The 21,030-nt window shown below is 38.7% G+C and overlaps 1 protein-coding gene across 1 annotated transcript in view; it reads left to right on the forward strand.

Moving 5' to 3' along the window:
* SLC1A1 (solute carrier family 1 member 1) overlaps window positions 1–21,030 on the forward strand; it is a 68,739-nt gene that overhangs the window by 2,954 nt on the left and 44,755 nt on the right. Inside the window, exon 2 of the mRNA XM_030567442.1 lies at window positions 20,782–20,922. Coding sequence (XP_030423302.1) covers window positions 20,782–20,922 — 141 coding nt within the window. The remainder of the gene's footprint in view (window positions 1–20,781; window positions 20,923–21,030) is intronic.

Consider the following 21,030-nt stretch of genomic DNA (forward strand, 5'->3'; position numbering starts at 1 on the left):
TAGTCTGCTTTTTTGATTAGTTACAAAATGACATAATATTAACAGAGTAAATCAGCTTGATATAAAGCGATCTTAATCTTCAGGAACAAAGTTGCTTATTGCAACAAGCTGCATGATATCTACTATATTTTTAATGTTTCTTGGTGGTGGTATAACTTGTATACCGCAACATCAATAAAATCCTTATCAGAACAATTTAATTTCATTATATGTCATAATAAAATGTCATTTCCTTATTACAGTCTGAGGAATGTTTGCAATATACCAGTGGTTCTCAAACTTTTGTACTGCTGACACGTTTCACATAGCAAGCCTCTGAGTGCAACCCCCCTAATAAATTAAAAACACTTTCTTATATATTTAACACCATTTTAAATGCTGAAGGCAAAGCAGGGTTTGGGGGTGGAGGCTGACAGCTCGTGACCCCCCACGTAATACCTCACAACTCCCGACCCGCAGTTTGGGAACCCCTGCAATATACCAAAACTCCATAAGTCTCAGAATTGTAAGCCTTTCTTAATTAAATTAGCATACATAGTGGTTTTCTGCATACTAGGGCACACAATTTAGTTAGGAAATAGCTTTTTTCTTTATAAAGATGGTTAGTTTGAAGGAAAAGTATAACATCCCATAAAGAGAAAGAAAATGTAATTCAGAGATCATTTTGATGATAGAAAAGATACCTGGCTTTTATAGAAAACTATATATATGGCAAGGGATGGATATGAATACTGCAAATTACTCAAAAGAATGTTTAAATTGTTAAACTATTTGGGGAAGCAAGCATTTTATGGTGGTTTGATATAGCTTTTGCCCATCATCGCTAAGGAAGATAAGTAAGCTAGAGAACAATGTCACACTCACCTGTGGAGATTAAAAACAAAACCAAGAAAGGTTCAAGATTCTGGTGGGGTTTTCTTCCACATACTTTTAATATAATATGGGAAGCATTTGTTTATCTGCCTGAACTATTCATCTTTTCATATGAATAACATTTTTCATTTTTAGGAACCATCTTATGTAGTTTTGAATTTCTTTTTTTTACAATCTGAAATGAGATTTATGATCTGTGGTTTAAGATTTATGCAGAAAGCATTTTAGAAGCCTCATGCTCTTTTGTGTGTGAGTACATCCATCGGCATTAACTGAGGAGTAGAAATAAGGATTTTTTTAAAAAAGGATTTAGGTTCAGAACTGTTTATTCTTAGTTTCTAAGAAACAGTGTGGTATTCAATGAAATAACGTGGACAACATGCTGTAATTTTTCAGATTTCAAGCAGAACTACTTTTGGAACAATTTTGGTTGGATTTTTTTTTTGTTTTAGTTTTTATTTGAAAATGACCCTTTGAATTAAAACAACAGACTGAAGTGATTATTTAGAAAGCATACTTTTTCTGGACTGGCTTACAGCTTTACAATCCAGATTGATAAAAGGGCAAGAGCAGAGAAGGGACTGAACTGTCTCTCTGAGCGTCGTGCTTGTGACTTTGAAATTTCCTTTCAACAAAAATATGTGTGCCTAAAATACAAATATTTAAGGAAAGAGCACAAGACTGGCCAAAGTGAATTCATTTATAAATTCAAAAGAAAGTTTACAGAAATTTTTAGTTTACAGAGATTTTTTAGATTGTTTCTGTAGGTGAACCAGAGAGTTAATGCAGGTCAGATACCCTCTCTCTGTTTTAGCAGTTCACATTTCTTTGTCAGGGTAAGCAGTTACCAATAGTGCTACATTCGTATTGTTTAATTGCAAGACTACACAAAGGTGTAGAGGTAAACAAGTTAATCTAGAACACTACAATTTTATTTATAGAGTGATTATATGTTTGGGTACCTGACATTGCATAGGTAGTTATTTAACTAATCAAGAAAAAAGACAATCTGGTCTAACTCACACCTGAATTTGAGAATAAAAAACAACCCTTCCCCTCCACCTCCACCATCTCCTGCAACATACACTAAATAAAGAGAGTCACAAAGCATATTAACTAAAGAGAATGAAGTCATTTTGCTTGGAGAACTTTTAGACAAGCAACTATCCCACTCTCCCCCTCCATATTGTGCATCTGCTTAAGAATCAAAGCAACATTGACAGGTCAAATTTGTCCCAAATGTAGATTTTGTAAAAATAAGATTTTACAGAATTGAAGGCCAATAGCTAAAGAACCCATAAGAGAAAACAATGAGACTATTTTCATTCTCTAACCCCAGAAAATCAAAAGTAAACAAAGAGCATCCATGATGGAAGTTACTGTTAAAAATTCTTTCACTTCTCAAACTGTAACATTACATGGAACATGGCCAACAAGATTTTAAAAATATGTTTGCTATATTGACAGTGCTGCCTGTCGATGGGACTGAGGATGGGAAGATTCCCCTTCCATGGTCAATTTTATATCCCATTTACCAAAATGACTGTAACCACTGCATTTGTGAGAAGTGGGAAATAGAGTTTCTGTACTCTACCATTAACTCCCTTCTTTTCTCCACACTACATCTGCCTATTCACTTAGACTACTTCCTGAATTCCCAAACAGAACTCAGACTATAATGGTGGCCACTAAACAGTTAACATTTCTTACAGTCACCACATGCGAGGAAAGAAGATGATCAAAGAAGGCCAAAACATATGGCAGGGGTTAAAGAAGAGCTGGGAATGGGGTGTGGTAGGGTTTAGGAAAGTAGCAGGAGCTGTCCATGGTAGTTAGGAAGGCACAGCAATGGGAAAGAGACAGAAAATAGGTTGGGAGGGGGGAAAAGGATTGAGGAAACAGAGGAGGGGAAGGCAGCATAATAAGGGGGAATATAATTGATGGGGAGAGAAGGTTGATAGGGAGAGCAGAGAAGAGTGCAGAGAGAAGAAGACATGCTTCTCTGCAAAGCACTTGTTAGCCAGAACCATGGAATCCTGCCAGAGGGAAAAAACAAAGAAAACTAAATAGAGAATCCTTGGTTCATCTCCATGCTGGAGGCAGGAGAGAAATGAGCTCATTGAAGGCCTGATCCTGCACCACTGAAGCTAATGGGAATTTGGTCATTGACTTCAATGAGCATGGGATCAGAGCCTTAGCTTGTCTAATCTTTTTATGAGAAGCATTACATCACTAATGCCATGTTTGTTTTCCCACCTTCATCTCCTTGGAGGAGGATATGTGCTAGGAGAAGAGACACTGGAGTAAATAAAAACAGTCTAATTAATGGTGAATTACAGAGCTATAATTCCTGCTCAGGATTTTGATTATTATACAAACTACAGGAGCTTCATTTCTGTTTTTAACAGTATCACTTCAGTAGTATCATAGGCCCAAATTCACCATTGCCCATTATTTATTCTAAAATTAAAATATGATTATTTTATATTTCATAGTAGTGACATGTCTGTCTGATATCGTACACAAAAAATACATTAAAAGAACAGTAAGGCTGCAAAATCAAGCAGTCAACAGTTAGGAAGTGCTAGAACTAAAGCTGCTTGTGCAACCTTAATTTGGCCTCCTTGTGTGTATGCATTGTGCTACAGTCTTTAATTACACAATAACATATTACTATTTCCTCTGGACCCCTGCTTGATTCAGTGCACAGGATGGATTGTACATCTTTAATGAGTAGAGAGTCAATATTTTGTTGTCTTTTCATTGAACAATGTCTAACCCCTTGTCTTATTTACTGCACCGTATTCAAACCCTGTTCTGAAGGCAGAATTATTAATTTCCTCATGGGTTATTCCATAGCACTCATTGTAGTATCTCAGTGCTTCACAAACATTACCTTATTTTCACACCACATTGAGATAAAGGGTGGTATTATCTCAGTTTTACAGATGGACAAGTGATGCACAGAGAGATTAAGGTAAAAATATCCAGTAATTGTGGGTGCTCAATTTAAGAACCTTAGGACTCAATTTTGCAGTGTACTTAGCATTATATAGCACTTTGTATATTCAAAGCCTAGCTCCCATTGTCTTCAGTTGCAGAAGTAAGTCCTCAGCTACCTGACATGGACATTTTCAACATCAACAGTTAAAATTTGGCAAAGGTATAAGCAACTGAAAATAAGGCCTTATACTGGGAAGAATCAGAAACCCTTAATAATAGACAGAGTCAGAGAAGGGATAATGTGTGGGATAATGATGATGACGACACCTTATCTTTCAGGGATAAGATTACAAAATAGACCTTGTGGTTTCACGTCACTTATTAGACCTCCATTTTCCATTGGCCAATTAGTCACTCTTTGTAGTCATACATATTTTGTCCTGAGATCTCCCTGACACAGTTTAGGAAGGCATCAAGGCAGTCCCTGGTATCAAAAAGGGTGAGAAACACTGTATCTGACAAAGGAAGGAAGTGTTACAACGAGGAAGTTTACTTTTAGAGTAGCTGCGTAACTTCACCAACTCATTTATGAGTAAGGCTCCATGTCTGTGACGGAGGTCATGGATTCCATGACTTTCTGTGACCTCCGTGACTTCTGCGTCGGTTGATGCAGCTGGCTCTGGGGCGCAGATCAGGCGGCCCCTGGGCCAGTCGCACCAGCCCAAGTTTTAGTCAGGGGGTATACAGTACAAGTAATGAACAAGTCACAGGACATGAATTTTTGTTTACTGTCCATGACTTTTATTAAAAATTCCTGTGACTGAAATGTAGCCTTATTTATGAGATAGGAAACACACAAATACCACCTTGATTTGGGAAGGGTTAAAGATAAAAAGAAAATTAACCCCTCTGTAGCTGCAGTTGATGGGAGTGTCCAGCCAATCAGCAAGACTCTCCTCAACCTCAATACTCTAAGATGATAATGTATCAACAGACACTTCGGAATGTGTACAACTTCTGATTATTTCTTTATAGAGCAACCTTTACTTTGCAGTTATCAATGTTTTTATCATTTATTTTTACTACCATTATGCCCAAAGCTCCCAAGCAAGATCAGGGTCTCAGTGTGCTGGGTGCCAGACATACATGTGGTAGAAGATCTTTCCAGTCCTGAAAAGTTTACAATCTAGACAAGACAGACAAATGGGGGGAGAAAGGAAACACTGTTATCCCCATATTACATATTGGGAACTGAGGCACAAACAGATTAAGGACCAGAGCCCACTGAAGTTAAAGGGAGTTTTTTCAGACTCTGGGTTATACAAGGAGTCTATGGCAGATCTGAGAAATGAACCCAAATCTCCTGAGTCCCTGTTAAAAAGGGGAAAATCTTGTTAAATAGATGCTGGAGGAAAATAAGAGTTTCCCTAAGATTTTGAGGAGAAACACAGCCTTTTTTCAAAGTAAAAATACTAGTTTGACAATCTTCTGTGGGACATGTTCATTTAAGAAAACACGGTGTGAAAATCTCATTGCCAAGGGCATGAGACTCTGCCTCTGGGTATAATTATATCTACTAGATTTTCTTACAAATGCCACTAATTAAATAGAGAGACAAGGTGGGTGAGGTGTAGTATCTTTTATTGGATCAACTTTTGTTGGCAAGAGAGACAAGCTTTCGAGCTACACAGAGCTCTTCTTCAAAATTTAGTAGGAGTGCTACGTATTTAATCATTGAAGGGCCTGCTGCAGTCAAATGTAACCATGGCTTTATGAGATGAATAAGCCCAGAAGGCCATAGATGCTGAATTAGTGGCAGGTCATCTATGTAGGAAGAGGAGCAATCGACTATAAAAAAAATAGCCTTATATATTTGGGCCACAGAGCCCTATCCAGGGAAAGGAGCATTCTACCATGAATGCGTCCTACACTTGGAGTAAACTCACTGCCTGACCTGAGGTGACACTGCTGGGGGTGTTCTCTGTATGTATATATATCTTCTTACTATATGTTCCATTCTATGCATCTGATGAAGTGGGCTGTAGCCCATTAAAGCTTATGCTCAAATAAATGTGTTAGTCTCTAAGATGCCACAAGGACTCCTGTTCTTTTTGTGGATACAGACTAACACAGATGCTACTCTGAAACGAAGTCATCTGTTTTCTTTATTTAAAAAACGTTTTAAAGCTCTACATGTGTGTTTTTGAATATGGAGAGGATGGGTTCTTCCCAGCCACTGCAGTCTTGGTGGATGGGGGCTACCCTTTATTAGGAAAAATCCTTTCTGCCCCATCCCTGTTCAATCTCTTTTATTTTTAAAGGTGGGTGAGACTTTTGTCTGTTGTCAGCATCTGTTTAACAAGATTCCCCCCCACACACTTTTTCCTCCTCCTTTCCAGCTACCAGGAATTGAACTGTTAGCTTTGAATATCCTCATACATTTGGCCCCTATAAAGTTGAGCTGTTCTCTGAAAACTGCCTGTAGAAACGGCACAGGGAGATCCATGTCTACATTGTCTACACTGGAAGAAAAAAAATGTGTGTTCTTAATTTGGGTTAAAATAGCAGTGTTGCCATGTCTTCACTGTTTTAACTTAGGTTAGTCGTTTGAGTTCAACCCTCAGGCTTCCCTACAGGCTTTAACTCGAGTTGCTAAGAGCTCAGTGTTTGCAATTTCCATTTCCATTTCCTTGTTCTGTTATCTCTGAGGTTCCCTTTATCTTGGCTGTGGCTCTTTTCTCCTGAACTATTTCTGTGTACTTGCATGAAGCATATAAAAAAGGATGAACCATCTTTGGAAACACATTTGTGAAAACAGAAATGGTCCTATTTTTGTGATTAGGACAAAACAAAGAGATTATGATAAAGCAAGTGATAGGTAACTGTCTGATAGGTTCATGATAATGTTGGTTCTCCATTAAACATCTGATATTCACTTCCTTTCTTTAAATCTTCAAATACATCTTTTATTAATTTGGAATTTTTAATGAATGCAAACCAGACATCTTGAGTCGACAGTTAGTCTGGAAATTTAATGAGAGGTTTCAGTTTCTTCCTGCTGTGACACCAAGCGTAACATAGTCAGTAGTACTTCTTTAAACAGCTGTGATGCTTGTCTCCCTTTCCTTCTCTAAAACTCAGTACAATTCAATTCAATTCATTTATAAATAGTAGCACAGAAAGACAGAATCTGTGCTTTGAGTAACAAGACACAGCATCTCTAAAAGAGACTCTGGATTGACTATTAAGACACACAACAGACTGTGGATGGCTTTATTTCAAAGTTTCACACTAGTGTTGAGGTTCGAAAAGCATCCTCAGACTAGAAATTTATCTACAGAACAAAAGCAAAAATAATTGAAGTTAAACTCAGTTCCTTTGCTGTCTGACAACAAGTTCTGACACATTTTTTTTTCAAAGCAAGATTTGTTCATTGATTTGACAATTAAAATGTTCCCCTGCCTCTCATGTAAATTGGCTTTTTATTAGGGCTGTCAAGTGATTAAAAAATTAATCTCGATTAATTGCACAATTAAAAAATTAATCTCAATTAATAGCATGATTAATCGCACTGTTAAACAATAATAGAATACTAGCGTTGTCAAGGGATTAAAAAAAATCCCAATTGCATGATTAAAAAAATTAATCGCAATTAATCGTGCTGTTAAAACAATAATAGAATACCATTTATTTAAATATTTTTGGATGTTTTCTACATTTTCAAATATATTAATTTCAATTACAACACAGAATACAAAGTGTACAGTGCTCACTTTATATTTATTTTTATTACAAATATTTGCACTGTAAAAAACAAAAGAAATAGTATATTTCAGTTCATCTAATATAAGTACTGTAATGCAATCTCTTTTTCTTGATGGTTTAACTAACAAATGTAGACTTATGTGAAAAAAAACTGCATTCAAAAATAAAACAATGTAAATCTTTAGAGCCACTTGGTCCTACTTCAGCCAATCGCTCAGATAAACAAGTTTGTTTACATTTGCAGGAGATAATGCTGCCCACTTCTGGTTTACAATGTCACCTGCAAGTGAGAACAGGCGTTTGATGGCATTGTTGTAACCGGCATCACAAGATATTTATGTGCCAGATGCACTAAAGATTCTTATGTCCCTTCATGTTTCAACTACCATTCCAGAGGACATGCGTCCATGCTGATGGGTTTTGCTCGATAACGATCCAAAGCAAAGCGGACTGACGCATGTTCATTTTCATCATCTGAATCAGATGCCACCAGCATCTGGTTTTCTTTTTTGGTGGTTCAGGTTCTATATTTTCCTCATCGAAATATTACTCTTTTAAGACTTCTGAAAGCATGCTCCACACCTCGTCCCCCTCAGATTTTGGAAGGCACTTCAGATTCTTAAATCTGCGGTTGAGTGCTGTAGCTATTTTTATAAATCTCCCATTGGTACCTTCTCTGCGTTTTGTCAAATCTGCAGTGGAAGTGTTTGTAAATCAAACAACATGTGCTGGGTCATCATCTGAGACTGCTATAACATGAAATATATGGCAGACTATGGGTAAAACAGAATAGGAGACATAAAATTCTCCCCCAAGGAGTTCAGTCACAAATTTAATTAACGCATTATTTTTTTAACGAATACCACCAGCATGGAACCATGTCCTCCGGAAGGTTAGCTGACGCTTGAAGGGGCATACAAATGTTTAGCATATCTGGCATGCAAATACCTTGCAGTGCCCGCTACAAAAGAGCCATGCAAATGCATGTTCTCACTTTCAGGTGACATTGTAAATAAGAAGCAGGCAGCAGTATCTCCTGTAAATGTAAACAAAGTTGTTTGTCTTAGTATTGATTGGCTGAACAAGAAGTAGGACTGAGTGGACTTGTAGGCGCTAAAGTTTTACATTGTTTAATTTTTGAATGCAGTTATTTTTTATACATAATTCTACATCTGTAAGTTCAACTTTCATGATAAAGAAATTGCACTACAGTACTTGTATTAGGTGAATTGAAAAATACTATTTCTTGTTTTTTACAGTGCAAATATTTGTAATGAAAAATAAATATAAAGTGAGCACTATACACTTTGTATTCTGTGTTGTAATTTAAATCAATATATTTGAAAATGTAGAAGACATACAAAAATATTTAATAAATTTCAATTGGTATTCTATTGTTTAACAGTGCAATTAATCATGATTTATTTTTGGGGTTAATTGCATGAGTTAACGGCAATTAATTGACAGCCCTGTTTTGTACATGAAACTTCAGACCTAGATCCACATGCACAGTTCAAACTGATGAGCAATTTGGACATATAGATTAAGAACTTTATAAGAATTTTTCCATAGAGGGAGATTTGGAAGGAATGACTCTTAGGTGCCTTTCCATGCCATAAAACCCAAAATAGAGTAAAGCCACTGAAACTGATGGATCATTCCTCCCCTACTTGAAAAGCAATAAGACCACCAGTAAAATATTTCCTACCCCTGATTTCCCACTGACTGTCTAAAAGAACCTCTGTAGGACTCCTGGTGCTGTTTTCCCATTCCACAAAAATATAAAGATACCTTCCGCCCATATGCCCCAGTAAACACAGATAATGCACCAACTGAAGCTAATCACAGATATCTGCATTGTTAATCTACCTCTTCCTTTTCCAGAAACACTATAGCATCTGTAGCATTCTTGCATCTGACCCTTGCAAGCAGTACCTCATCTGATGAGTACATATAGTCTCATGCCTTTAATTGCTTTCTAATGCTGAAGGGCATAACTATAACAGATTAAAAAATTGCCAGAGTCCAATTTATTTTTTTTAAATTGTTCCTCGTTCAAAGTGTTTCACATTGCATGCTTACTAGTTGACTTCTTGAGAGACAGAGTAACACATCATGTCCATTTACAAAGATTACAAATTTTCCAACCCTAACACTGTCACCATATATTGCAACACAAACATTTCTCAGACCTCCACACCTTTTAGGAATCACAAGCAACCTGACCTTGCTTAATCAGAACTCCATTTCTAGGTCATCTCTTTGATTTCTCAACTTTGCTGTAGGGATTAGTTTGAGTAATAGTTTCTCTACACGTCACTATCATGTGTCTTCAGTTTCTCACTGAACAGTCTTTCCAATCTCAACTATTATAGCCAGAATAAAAGTTTTAAAAAAATCATTTGGCATCAAATGAAACATTGTGTTTTGATTTTGAGCTTTGTAAGTTTTAATTGTTTTTTTCATTGTATTAAATGAGATTTCTAAATAAAAAGCCATTTCCAGCTGAAAAATTAAAACAGTTCATTTAGATCTTGTCAGAAATAAAATGTTTTTATTTTGGAGGAGAGGTGTTTTTTTTTTTTTTTAAGAAGCACAGACAATCTCGTGAAACCCATATGAATTCACAAAATGTTTTGGTGTCACCAAATCTGCATTTTTCATTGAAAAATGGTTCGGTCAAAGATTTTTGCCCTGCTGTACTCAGGAGAGGGCAAGTAGATTTGCCAGTCAATAGTTAAAGCCATGTGAGTGGAGGAGATTCTCCAAAGAAAGGGTGTAAAGTGAGATGAGAAGAAGGCTAAGAACAGAGACAGATGGTGAGTAACTCAAAGCTGATAAGCTCGTCTCCTGCAGACTGGAAGCTGAAATAAATATTATGTCTTGAGAAGACCCAGGTTTATTATTTGTCATCTACCTAGTCCTAGTAATCAAGAATAATTAATGACCAAAATAAAAGATTTTTAGAACAACAATAATAGAGGTCTGAAACCAACAGGTCACTGGAGTTGTTATCTTGACTCATCCAAATTAACTCATTAGGGGAAGCACAGATATCTGATTGTTGGGAAATAAGCACGTTTTTCAGATTATATTTGAAATTATTTTGTAATAAAAACAAAGTGTTTATTATGTTGTGGCTATAGATAGTTTACTTATTTGGCTGTCTGTAGGGATTCATTAGTTTTGTTCTATTTTCAGGTTGTGTTTGATCTATACAAAGAGCAAAAACGTATCTCTGGTGTAACTCATTGACTTCAGTGGAGTTATGTCATGAATGAACTTGGCGCCAAATAACTATGATGTAAAGTTTTCATTATGTTGCTGAACAATGTCCATATTCAGATTAAATCTAAGGAGCAGTTCTCACATCTTTAGGAAATGTATGTGCATGTATATACAGCACAAGAAAGTCCCCATGGACAAAACCCCCATTCTTTCCTTCACTCTACCCTAACTTCCCAGCAGTATCATTTTATCTCGGTATTCTGAGCTACATGTTTTAAATATTTGGAAGTGGAGTGAATATAGAGTCTGCCTATGTCATATGTAAGTTCTTTGGGGGCAGTGACTATCTTTTTGTTCTGTGTTTGTACAGTGCCTGGCACAATGAGGTCATGGGCCATAACTCCATAGCTCTAGGTGATACAGTAATACAAATAATAATAATTCAGATAGAGGGAAGCTAAGTTTACAGTGAACAGAAAAGACATTCATGTGGTCTAAATGCACTGCATTGTAAACATTACAGTCTGGTCATAATAGCAGCATTGCAAAACTCTGCTCATCCCTAGTCCTGGAGACATTCTTTCTCCCTCCCTACATGGGCAAATAAGGTATTTTTTCAAACAATCATCCTCAGTGTGTGATAGGTGGATGAGTAGAATGTGTGGCTTGGCTACTAAATTTTAATGCAAGGCTGCCTTATAGTGAAGTTGTTTTGAAAAAAAGTCACTTTGCTACAAGCCAAATCTTGGCCAAGTGTCTCTGTGATGTGGAATGTGGCTGGAAACTGCATGGCTCTCTGGTTGCAGAGGCCTACACTCGTTCTGTGAGTGAGGGGTATAACTCAGTAGTTACCACATAGTGCTTCTGTAGTAACCAGCTTTTCCCCTCAAGAGAACTCCATCTCACCTGCATTCATGGGGAGCACTGTACATTCAGAGCTTTTCTGACTCTAGGCTCTTGGGCAGCTGGTTCCGCCCCAAATGATTGACAGTATGTGCATAGGTGCTAGAAGTAGGGCTGCTGCTGCATCCCCTAGATTGAAGTGGTTTCCATCATATACAGGGTTTACAGTTTGGTTAAATGGCTCGCAGCACCCCCACTATACAAATTGTTCCAGCATGTGTGAGTTTGTGCACAGGAACTTACATGGGCTTTCCTGAAGACAATCTGCACTGGTGGCTGAATTGTTAGAGGGCACAAGCAGAGTCCACCAGGCTAAAAAACCCATTATGCCTCCCTGTTCATTTCCCAGCAACATACCCATCATTTATTTATTTTTTTAAAATAAGGATCCAGCTTTTGTTCTCCTCTCTTTCTTCATAGTATCTCCATGAGGAAAGTGCAGCTCTGGGGGTCCACTAACCTCCATGTAGGGAATCTGTGGAGAGCTATAGGAGTAAAACGGGGGATTTTATTTACCCAAGATGAACGTCCCTTTCCTTCCCAGAGCATGTTTGCATTGCCACCTGTGGAGTAGGTGTAGAGCCCCTCCATCCCTCTCCAGTCTTCAGCTGACTAGCCACATTGGGCTGGTGTGCTGCCAGGCTACAGGCATAAGAATTTAATGGGTTACTCCAGCAGAAGCATAGGCCGGGGTTTGGAGCTGTAAAAGGGTTTTACTGTACACATCTTTCTAAAGCAAACTGGTAGTTTGGAAGGTGCCAGCATTCTGAGGGTAAAAATCTGTTACTGCAATTTTAAAAATTGCTGGTGAGACTAAACCCTGACTTTGCGGGCCCATGCAACTTTCTAGAGGCTCTCAGAATCTTGCCTGTGTTTCATCAGCATCGGTATGTTTATCATAAAGGGCACTAGTTGTCAAGTAACATTCAAAACACCATACAAGAATAAACAAATCTGAGCAGAGATTAATTAAAAGGTTTATTGTAATCACTTGTTACACACCTAGATTTTAGTACAATGTTGTTGCACTGGATACACCTGAGTGATTAAAAGTTAGCCAAACTATTATAAATCCTCTAGTAAGACCAGAAACAACATGGACCTTATAAAATATTAATGAAGGAGAGCAGATTCTCTTGCAAAGTGAAACAAGTTGCCTGTCCATGTTGCAGTTTAACATGTTAAAGTTGAACAGTTTTTGCACTGTCTTTCAAAAGATGTCAGTTAACAGTGGTTCCTAAACTTGTCAATCCTGTGAATGACCAATCATAAAAAATAAACCATTTAATGACCTGTTGATATGAAAAAACAGAACAAAACTTTGTCCGCTACAAGGAATATACACAAAGCTGTCACGAGATGTATATTACTATGGTCGTGCTTCTGTAGCAGGGGTGTAAACTTTTTGGCCCAAGGACAACATTGGGGTATGGAAATTGTGTGGCGGCCATGAATGCTCACGAAATTGGGGGCTGGGGCATGGGAGGGAGTCAGGGCTTTGGCTGGGGGTGTGGGTTCTGGGGTATGGTTGGGGATGAGGAGTTGAGGGTTCAGGAGGATATTCTGGGTTGGGACTGAGGGGTTCAGAGGGCAGGAGGGGGATCAGGGCTGGGACAGGCGATTGGGGCATGGGAGGGGGTTGAGCTGCAGGCTCCAGGCAGCATTTGCCTCAAGCAGCTCCTGGAAGCAGCAGCATAAACTGTTGCTAGATTAGCATCTAACACAATGTAACAACAATATAAAGGAAATAGCATCAGTCACTCCTATCATATCACCTGGGCAAATGGAAAATGGTAGATACATTAGAGGATTTGTGCCTCCTAATTCAAGGCCAGATTAGAGTTGGGCCATATGTGGATATACAAGAGGGAGTGCAAGGAGCCTTTATTGACTCCTCTTGTGCAGCCCATGTAGAACCCAACTATTGTCTTTGTGCTTGGAAGAAGTGCAGGGGCTGCTTCCTCCATGCAATCCTGAGGCCATGGCCCTGCTTTGTACCAGGAGAGCTAGCTGACTGGCTGTGGAGATATGAAGGCACATGGCTGCAGTGATGTAGCTCCACAAATGCCCCCATGTGTTAGTGCTTAAACAGCACAGCTGAGTCCTGAGGAAACAGGAGCTTGTTGACAAGGTACCTCTTTTATTTTTTTAATAATTCCTAAATTTCTGTCATTTGCCAGATAACACAATGGTTAAAGGGAAGAAGAACTGTGAGTCTAGTTATCTCCCTGCTAATGTTATGCACCAGCCTAGAGAATGTTTCAAAAACAATAGCTATAAATAACAAGATGCAGAGACATACTTTAAAAGTGTGTCAGATTATGACAAACAGGTGAATGCCTACATGATACCCCAAATGAGACAGACACATCTAAGTACCTGGTTTGCAGCTGCACCATTTAGAGAGTTCCCTAATCACAGCTTACCTAGTCTCTGAGGTTCATACCCGCATAGAGCAGGCAGGTACTATCACCTACTTAGAGAGCACCCATCCCTCATGGATTTTGAGAGGCCTCAAATTTGACAGGAGTAGCACCACAGTTCTGCTTTGCAGTGTAGCTAACTTAGATGCTATCATTTCACATTGTTTCCTGCTTCCTCTCCATTAGGCAGAGCTATAAGAGAAGCACAGGGTTCCCTCTTCAAAAGGCAGGACACCATACTCTACAACTTTCTGTGGTGGAAACTCTTTTGTGATGAATTGGTGGGTAGTTACCCTCTCTTATCACACCTACTGCTATTAGGGTTAGTAAATAATTGATTTTTTTCATTTGCTGGCAGTTCCAAAAATATTTTGGGTGGGGGTTGGGGGGGAGGGAATTGATTCTGGTTGAAGCCAATCCAGAAATTAAAAAAAAAAATTCAGTAAATCAAAAAAGTCTATTTTGGATTCAATGAAATGTGCTGTGCCTGTGCATTTTTAAAGGGCTTGAGTCACAAAAGGGGAAGGGAAGGAGCCTATCTTAATAACCATTAGCCAACTAGTTATAGTTGCTGTGCTGGGATGTGGGAGATCTTGCATCAATTCTTTCTTCTGCCTGATGTGGAACAGGGATTTGAACTTCAGTCTCCTACCACACAGGAGTTTGCCCAGGGTTGCCAATTTTGGTTGGACATATTCCTGGAGGTTTCATCACATGACATAATCCTTAGTTTAAATTAATCTTTAATTCCTGGAGACTCCAGCCCAATCCTGGAGGGCTGGCAACCGTAAGTGTGCCTGAATCATTGGCCTATGGGAATTTTGGGGAAGAGGTGTCTCAATATCTCCTGTTGAAGCGGTTCCATTTTTATTTAAATAATTAAGTGGAGCAAGGAATTGAACCAAGAGCTCCCGCATCCCCTATCCCGCACCTTAAATACATCAGACGCGGAAAGCCTGCTAAACAACCAGTGGGGCCACTGGACGATCGAGATGCTAAAGGAGCACTCAGAAATGATAAGACCACTGCAGAGAAACTAAATGAATTCTTTGCATCAGCTTCACTGTTGAGGATGTGAGGGAGCTTCCCAAACCTGAGCCATTCTTTCTGGGTGACAGATCTAAGGAACTGTCCCAAATTGAGGTGTCATTAGAGGAGGTTTTGGAACAAATTGATAAATTAAACAGTAATAAGTCTCCAGGACCTGATGGTTATTCACCCAAGAGTTCTGAAGGAACTTAAATTTGAAATTACAGGATTATTAACTGTCGTCTGTAACCTATCATTTAAATCAGCTTCTGTACCAAATGACTGGAGGATAGCTAATGTGACACCAATTTTTAAAAAGGGCTCCAGAGGCGACTCTGGAGGTGACCCTTACTGCAGGCCAGTAAGCCTCACTTCAGTACTGGGAAAACTAGTTGAAACTATCATAATGAACAAAATTGCCAGACACATAGATGAATATAATGTGTTGGGAAATAGCCAACATGGTTTTTGTAAAGGGAAATCATGCCTCACCAATCTATTACAATTCTTTGAGGGGGTCAACAAGCATGCGGATAAAGGAGATCCAGTGGATATAGTGTATTTAGATTTTCAGAAAGCCTTTGACAAGGTCCCTCACTAAAGGCTCTTAAGCAAAATAAGCAGTCGTGGATAAGAGGAAAGGTTCTCTCATGGATTAGTAACTGGTTAAGAGATAAGAAACAAAGAGTAGGAATAAATGGTCAGTTTTCAGAACGGAGAGAGGTAAATAGTGGTGTTCCCCAGGGATCTGTACTGGGCCCAGTCCTATTTAACATATTCATAAATGATCTGGAAAAAGAGGTAAACAGTGAGGTGGCAAAATCTGCAGATGATACAAAACTACTCAAGATAGTTAAGTCCCAGGCAGACTGCGAAGAGCTACAAAAGGATCTCACAAAACTGGGTGACTGGGCAACAAAATGGCAGATGAAATTTAATGTTGATAAATGCAAAGTAATGCACATTGGAAAACATAATCCTAACTATACATGTACAATGATGGGGTCTAAATTAGCTGTTACCACTCAAGAAAGAGACCTTGGAGTCATTGTGGATCGTTCTCTCAATGTGCAATGGCAGTCAAAAAAGCTAACAGAATGTTCAGAATCATCAAGAAAGACAGAAAATATCATATTGCCTCTATATAAATCCATGGTACACCCACACCTTGAATCCTGTGTGCAGATGTGGTCACCCCATCTCAAAAAAGATATATTGGAATTGGAAAAGGTTCCAAAAAGGGCAACAAAAATAATAGGGATATAGTACAGCTTCCATATGAGGAAAGGTTAATAAGACTGGGACTTTTCAGCTTGGAACAGAGGCGAATAAGGGGGGATATGATAGAGGTCTATAAAATTATGAGTGGTATAGAGAAAGTAAAAAAGGAAGTGTTATTTACGCCTTCTCATAACCCAAGAACAAGGGGCCACCAAATGAAATTAATAGGTAGCAGGTTTAAAATAAACACAAGAAAGTATTTTTTCACACAACGCACAGTCAACCTCTGGAACTCCTTGCCAGAGGGTGTTGTGAAGGCCAATACTATAATGTGGTTCAAAAGGGAGCTAGATAGATTCATGGAAGATAGGTCCAACAATTGCTATTAGCCAGAATGGGCAGGAATGGTGTCCATAGCCTCTGTTTGCCAGAAGCTGGGATTGGGTGACAGGGCATGGATCACTTGATGATAACCTGACTGTTCATTCCCTTTGGGGCACCTGGCATTGGCGACTGTCAGAGGACAGAATACTGGGCTTGACGGACCTTTGGTCTGACTCAGTATGTCCGTTCTTATGAGTGCTCTACAAACCAGGCTATCAAGCAATTCTCATTCCCTCTTGCCCAATGACTATTCAAGTATTTTACAGAAAGTGAAACCACTGTAGCAGAAGTGGAATAACAAGACGGGAGAGAAGAAAACACAACAGATTGAAACTTTGTCTACACTAGAGTTTCTACTGTTCCTAACATTGGTTCAGTTTAAAAGATGGTAGCAACAGCAATAACATGGACATTTTTATCTCTGTTCTCTAAATTTGCTCAGAACAGGTCTAATCAACATAGTGTTAAAACAGTGGTGTATAAATGAATCTGTTCTATACTAAACCACATTTCCTATATTGCATTGCATTTCCCAAGGATAGAATTCCACAGTTAGAAAAGAGGTGCTGACATAATTGATGCTGATGACAGCTCAAAAAGGGATGGAACCTGTGATTCACAAATTCCAATATATAGACAAATATGTGCTGCCTACCAAAATTCCCCCATTACTTCAGTTGAATAAAGTATTCTTCTCACTTCCTGATCCTAAATTCTAGTGTAGCATTTCTAGCTCCATTTTTAATGGCTGTCCTATTTTAACTCCACAATGTGTTGAGGTGCTACACAAGTCATTAAGAATTAATTGCTGCTTGTCAGAATGTAGACTGAATAGGGAAGTGGCAGCACAGATATTTCAAAATACCGCTGAGAGAGGTATGGCAAGAGAGCTGAGTTTCCAAAGCAAACAAACAAATTACATGAGTGAGAGACTGAGGAAACCCCACCCTCATCTTAAAAATTTGAAAAAATGGCATGTAGAAGTGGAATCTAAAAAAGTGGAGAAGGTAACAGAAGATCAGCGAAAACAACTTAAGAATGGTGACCCAATTCCACTTTCCAGTAACCTTATTAAATACATGGAAATCAAGAGGAGAAAGTCACCCAGAGATACAACCAGTTCATGAGTAAGTCACCATCTGGGATAATTAAAAAGACACTGTTCAAAGACATTTTGTCACTGTTCTTACAAGTAACATCTAAGATGACTGTAACTGAAAGAGATTAAGGGAAAGGAAATATTTTCCCTATTTTTCAACTTGCTTGCCATGTGCTTTGGGTATAATCTGTTCCATTTACCCAGTCTAGTCAACTAGACCCAATCCTGGAGAAAGAGCACGTAAGCTGGGCCCTGTGCAGAACCTGACTGAAGTCAGTGGGGCTCTGTGCAAGTCCAGGGTCAACCTGCACCAATGTCTTTGCAGAGCAAAGGCCTTAATCATTTTTCCTGTTTGTGTTGGTCTTTTATGCAGCAATGTGGGAGAGAAACACATTTTTAAAAATAGGAAAATGTGCTTTTGAAACTACAAAAATTGTCCAGGAGGCACAAGGGCAAGTCTAGCACCCAAAGCTATGTTGAACTCTGTTTTTTGAAACTGACTAGATTTTAAGTAGATGGTGTCTCTAGGATTCCCTTCTCCCCAATCTAATGCTGCCAGCCACCCTCAGTTCTTAATTTTCCATTTGCCCCCTCACCTAAATATTGCATACTTAGCAACACTGAACATTTCCATGGCGGAAGTGATGGGTTCTCTTCAGCTCGTGGTTCAGCCTGACATCAGTTCATACTCCCTAGCTAGCACCTCTTTATCCTTATAGTGAGAGATCAGTAGCTAATGGTTCCTTTTCCCATCTCGCCCCTTGAAGGCATTTTGGAAAAGTTAGCCACATTTGCCCCCCAGCCAGAGTTCCTGCCTAGAGTAAAGGAAGTAAGAAGCAGATCTGTTAAATAGCAAGACTTTTCTTCTAAGATTTCAGAATTATTTTTAAAGACCAACCTTGCTCCAAGACTGTACTTATTCCATTCTATATTAACAAGCATTTGTATATATGATGGAGCTGTAGTTTATATACTTTACAGCACCTTATTTTAAATGTAAACTCCAGTCCTGAAAACACTTACAAATGTGCTTAACTTTAGGCATGTGAGTAATTCCATTGAAAACACTGGGATCTAAATTTAAACATGTACATAGGAGTTTGCAAGATCAGGGCCTTAGTGACTTACCTTGATAAGTACACATTCAGGATTTTTTTTTTTTTTTTACATTTAGGGCTTTAAGAGCCTTCTTTGGAATCAACATAGAACTCCGACTTATTCTTTTCCAACACATTTCAGTTAGTCACTTAGATTAACAGCAGATAGTTTTGTGTGTCTCCTTCCACTGATGAAGGACATTTACATAATATTGCAAATGTCTTAAAGGCGGTTAAGATTCAGGGTGTTGCAGGAAGGTTAAACTGTCTGTGCTCACTGACACAAATAAATCAGAAATAGCTTTTTAGTTGCTTAGGATTTGACTGAAAGGTTAACTTGCACATACTTAAAAGCAATATAAACAAGGTAGAAGTTCTGGCTTTGGAATCTATGATTCTATAATTATTTAGGGAAACAAGAGCTAAATAGCTGACAAAACATTGGTAAACATGTCCTAACCCACTGATTTTCATTTCTTAGTCCAGGTTAAAATTGAAAATAAAGGGTTTGTTCAGTCAGAGTGGAGGGATTAACTCTCTTGGACTAGGATTTGTTTTCGGTAATATTTACTATCTTTTACCTCATTCCTTTAAGCAGAGTAATCACCTAATTCATTTAAGAGAAATATACGAATAAATACAGATGTGTCTGGTAATTTCTTTTAGCCATTGATTACACTGACTAGTTGATATTTTCTGGGTGGCTCAAATGGTGGAATAATGCAAGCATAATTTGGTTTGAATAGTGGTTTAGGCAGGACCGGCGCTAGGGGTTTGAGCGCCCTAGGCGGACGGCAATTTTGCCGCACTGCGCGCTGGTCCCACGGCTCCGGTGGAGCTGCCACAGTGGTGCCTCCAGAGGGTCCAGCGCTCTGCGGCTCCGGTGGAGCTGCCACAGTGGTGTCTGCAGGTGGTCCACTGGAGCCGCGCGAGCAGCCGATCGTCCGCAGGCACGACTGCGGCAGCTCCACTGGAGCCACGGACCAGCGGACCCTCCGCAGGCACCACTGCGGCAGCTTCACCGGAGCCGCCTGCCGCCCCCTCCAGCAAAATGGCACCCACCATTTATTCTGGTGCCCTAGGCGATTGCCTAGGCTGCCTAAATGGTAGCGCTGGCCCTTGGTTTAGGTTGATTGAATACTTGGTGATTATTAAACAAATGTAGAGACTACAATGATGCTGTGTGATTTTTCACATGATGTTTTTCTTTCTAACAATATGGAGTGTATGAACTAAAAATATTGCTAATTTATATATATTTTAGTTGATATGGAGAAGCCGAATTAGAAAATTCCTTACATATCAGATCATCTTAGTTTCTTTTTTAATATACCAGTAGCATTAATGTGATAAATGTTTAATTTTTTTAAAATTCCATTTACAAACCCTCCTGGTAGAGGTAAATAGAGTAAGCTGTACGAAGTCCTGCTGGCCTTGTAGTTACGGCACAGGGCTGAGCCTCAGAAGATGTATGCTAAGATTTTCCAAAAGAGATGCTTAAAGTTAGGCTCTTGTGTCCTTATTTGGTTGCCTAAATTAGTGGTCCTCTCAACTTAGACATCTTATTTTATTATTTATTGTATTAATTTGTTACTGACCATAAGGGAAAAGAAAAAAGACTAAGGTGTATGTATCTCTGTTGCTAACATGGAGTCATTTAAAAAGTCACATAATTTTGGAAAAAATAAATTGGTAGCCGGTTTTGTTTTACCTATTTTCTTTAATACTTGTATTTTCTTCTCCTCCACCTCTATGTATTTATGACAACCTACTGCATAATCCTGAATATGTGTTATGTTTTTAATGTACCCTCTAGGTATTGGGGTAGGAGTTCTAGTACGAGAATATGGCAAGCTCTCCAACCTGGATAAGTTCTACTTTGCATTTCCTGGAGAGATTCTGATGAGAATGCTCAAACTCATCATTCTACCCTTGATCATATCAAGCATGATTACAGGTATGACTAGAAATATGCTGTTTGTTATATTCCTTCAACTACTGTTTGGTTTTTCTTCTAATTTTTTATGAAAAATAAAGTGTAAGAATATTCTATTAAACTTTTATC

The sequence above is a fragment of the Gopherus evgoodei genome, chromosome 6 (assembly GCF_007399415.2).
Source record: "Gopherus evgoodei ecotype Sinaloan lineage chromosome 6, rGopEvg1_v1.p, whole genome shotgun sequence".
In the NCBI taxonomy this organism is placed as follows: Eukaryota; Metazoa; Chordata; order Testudines; family Testudinidae; genus Gopherus; species Gopherus evgoodei.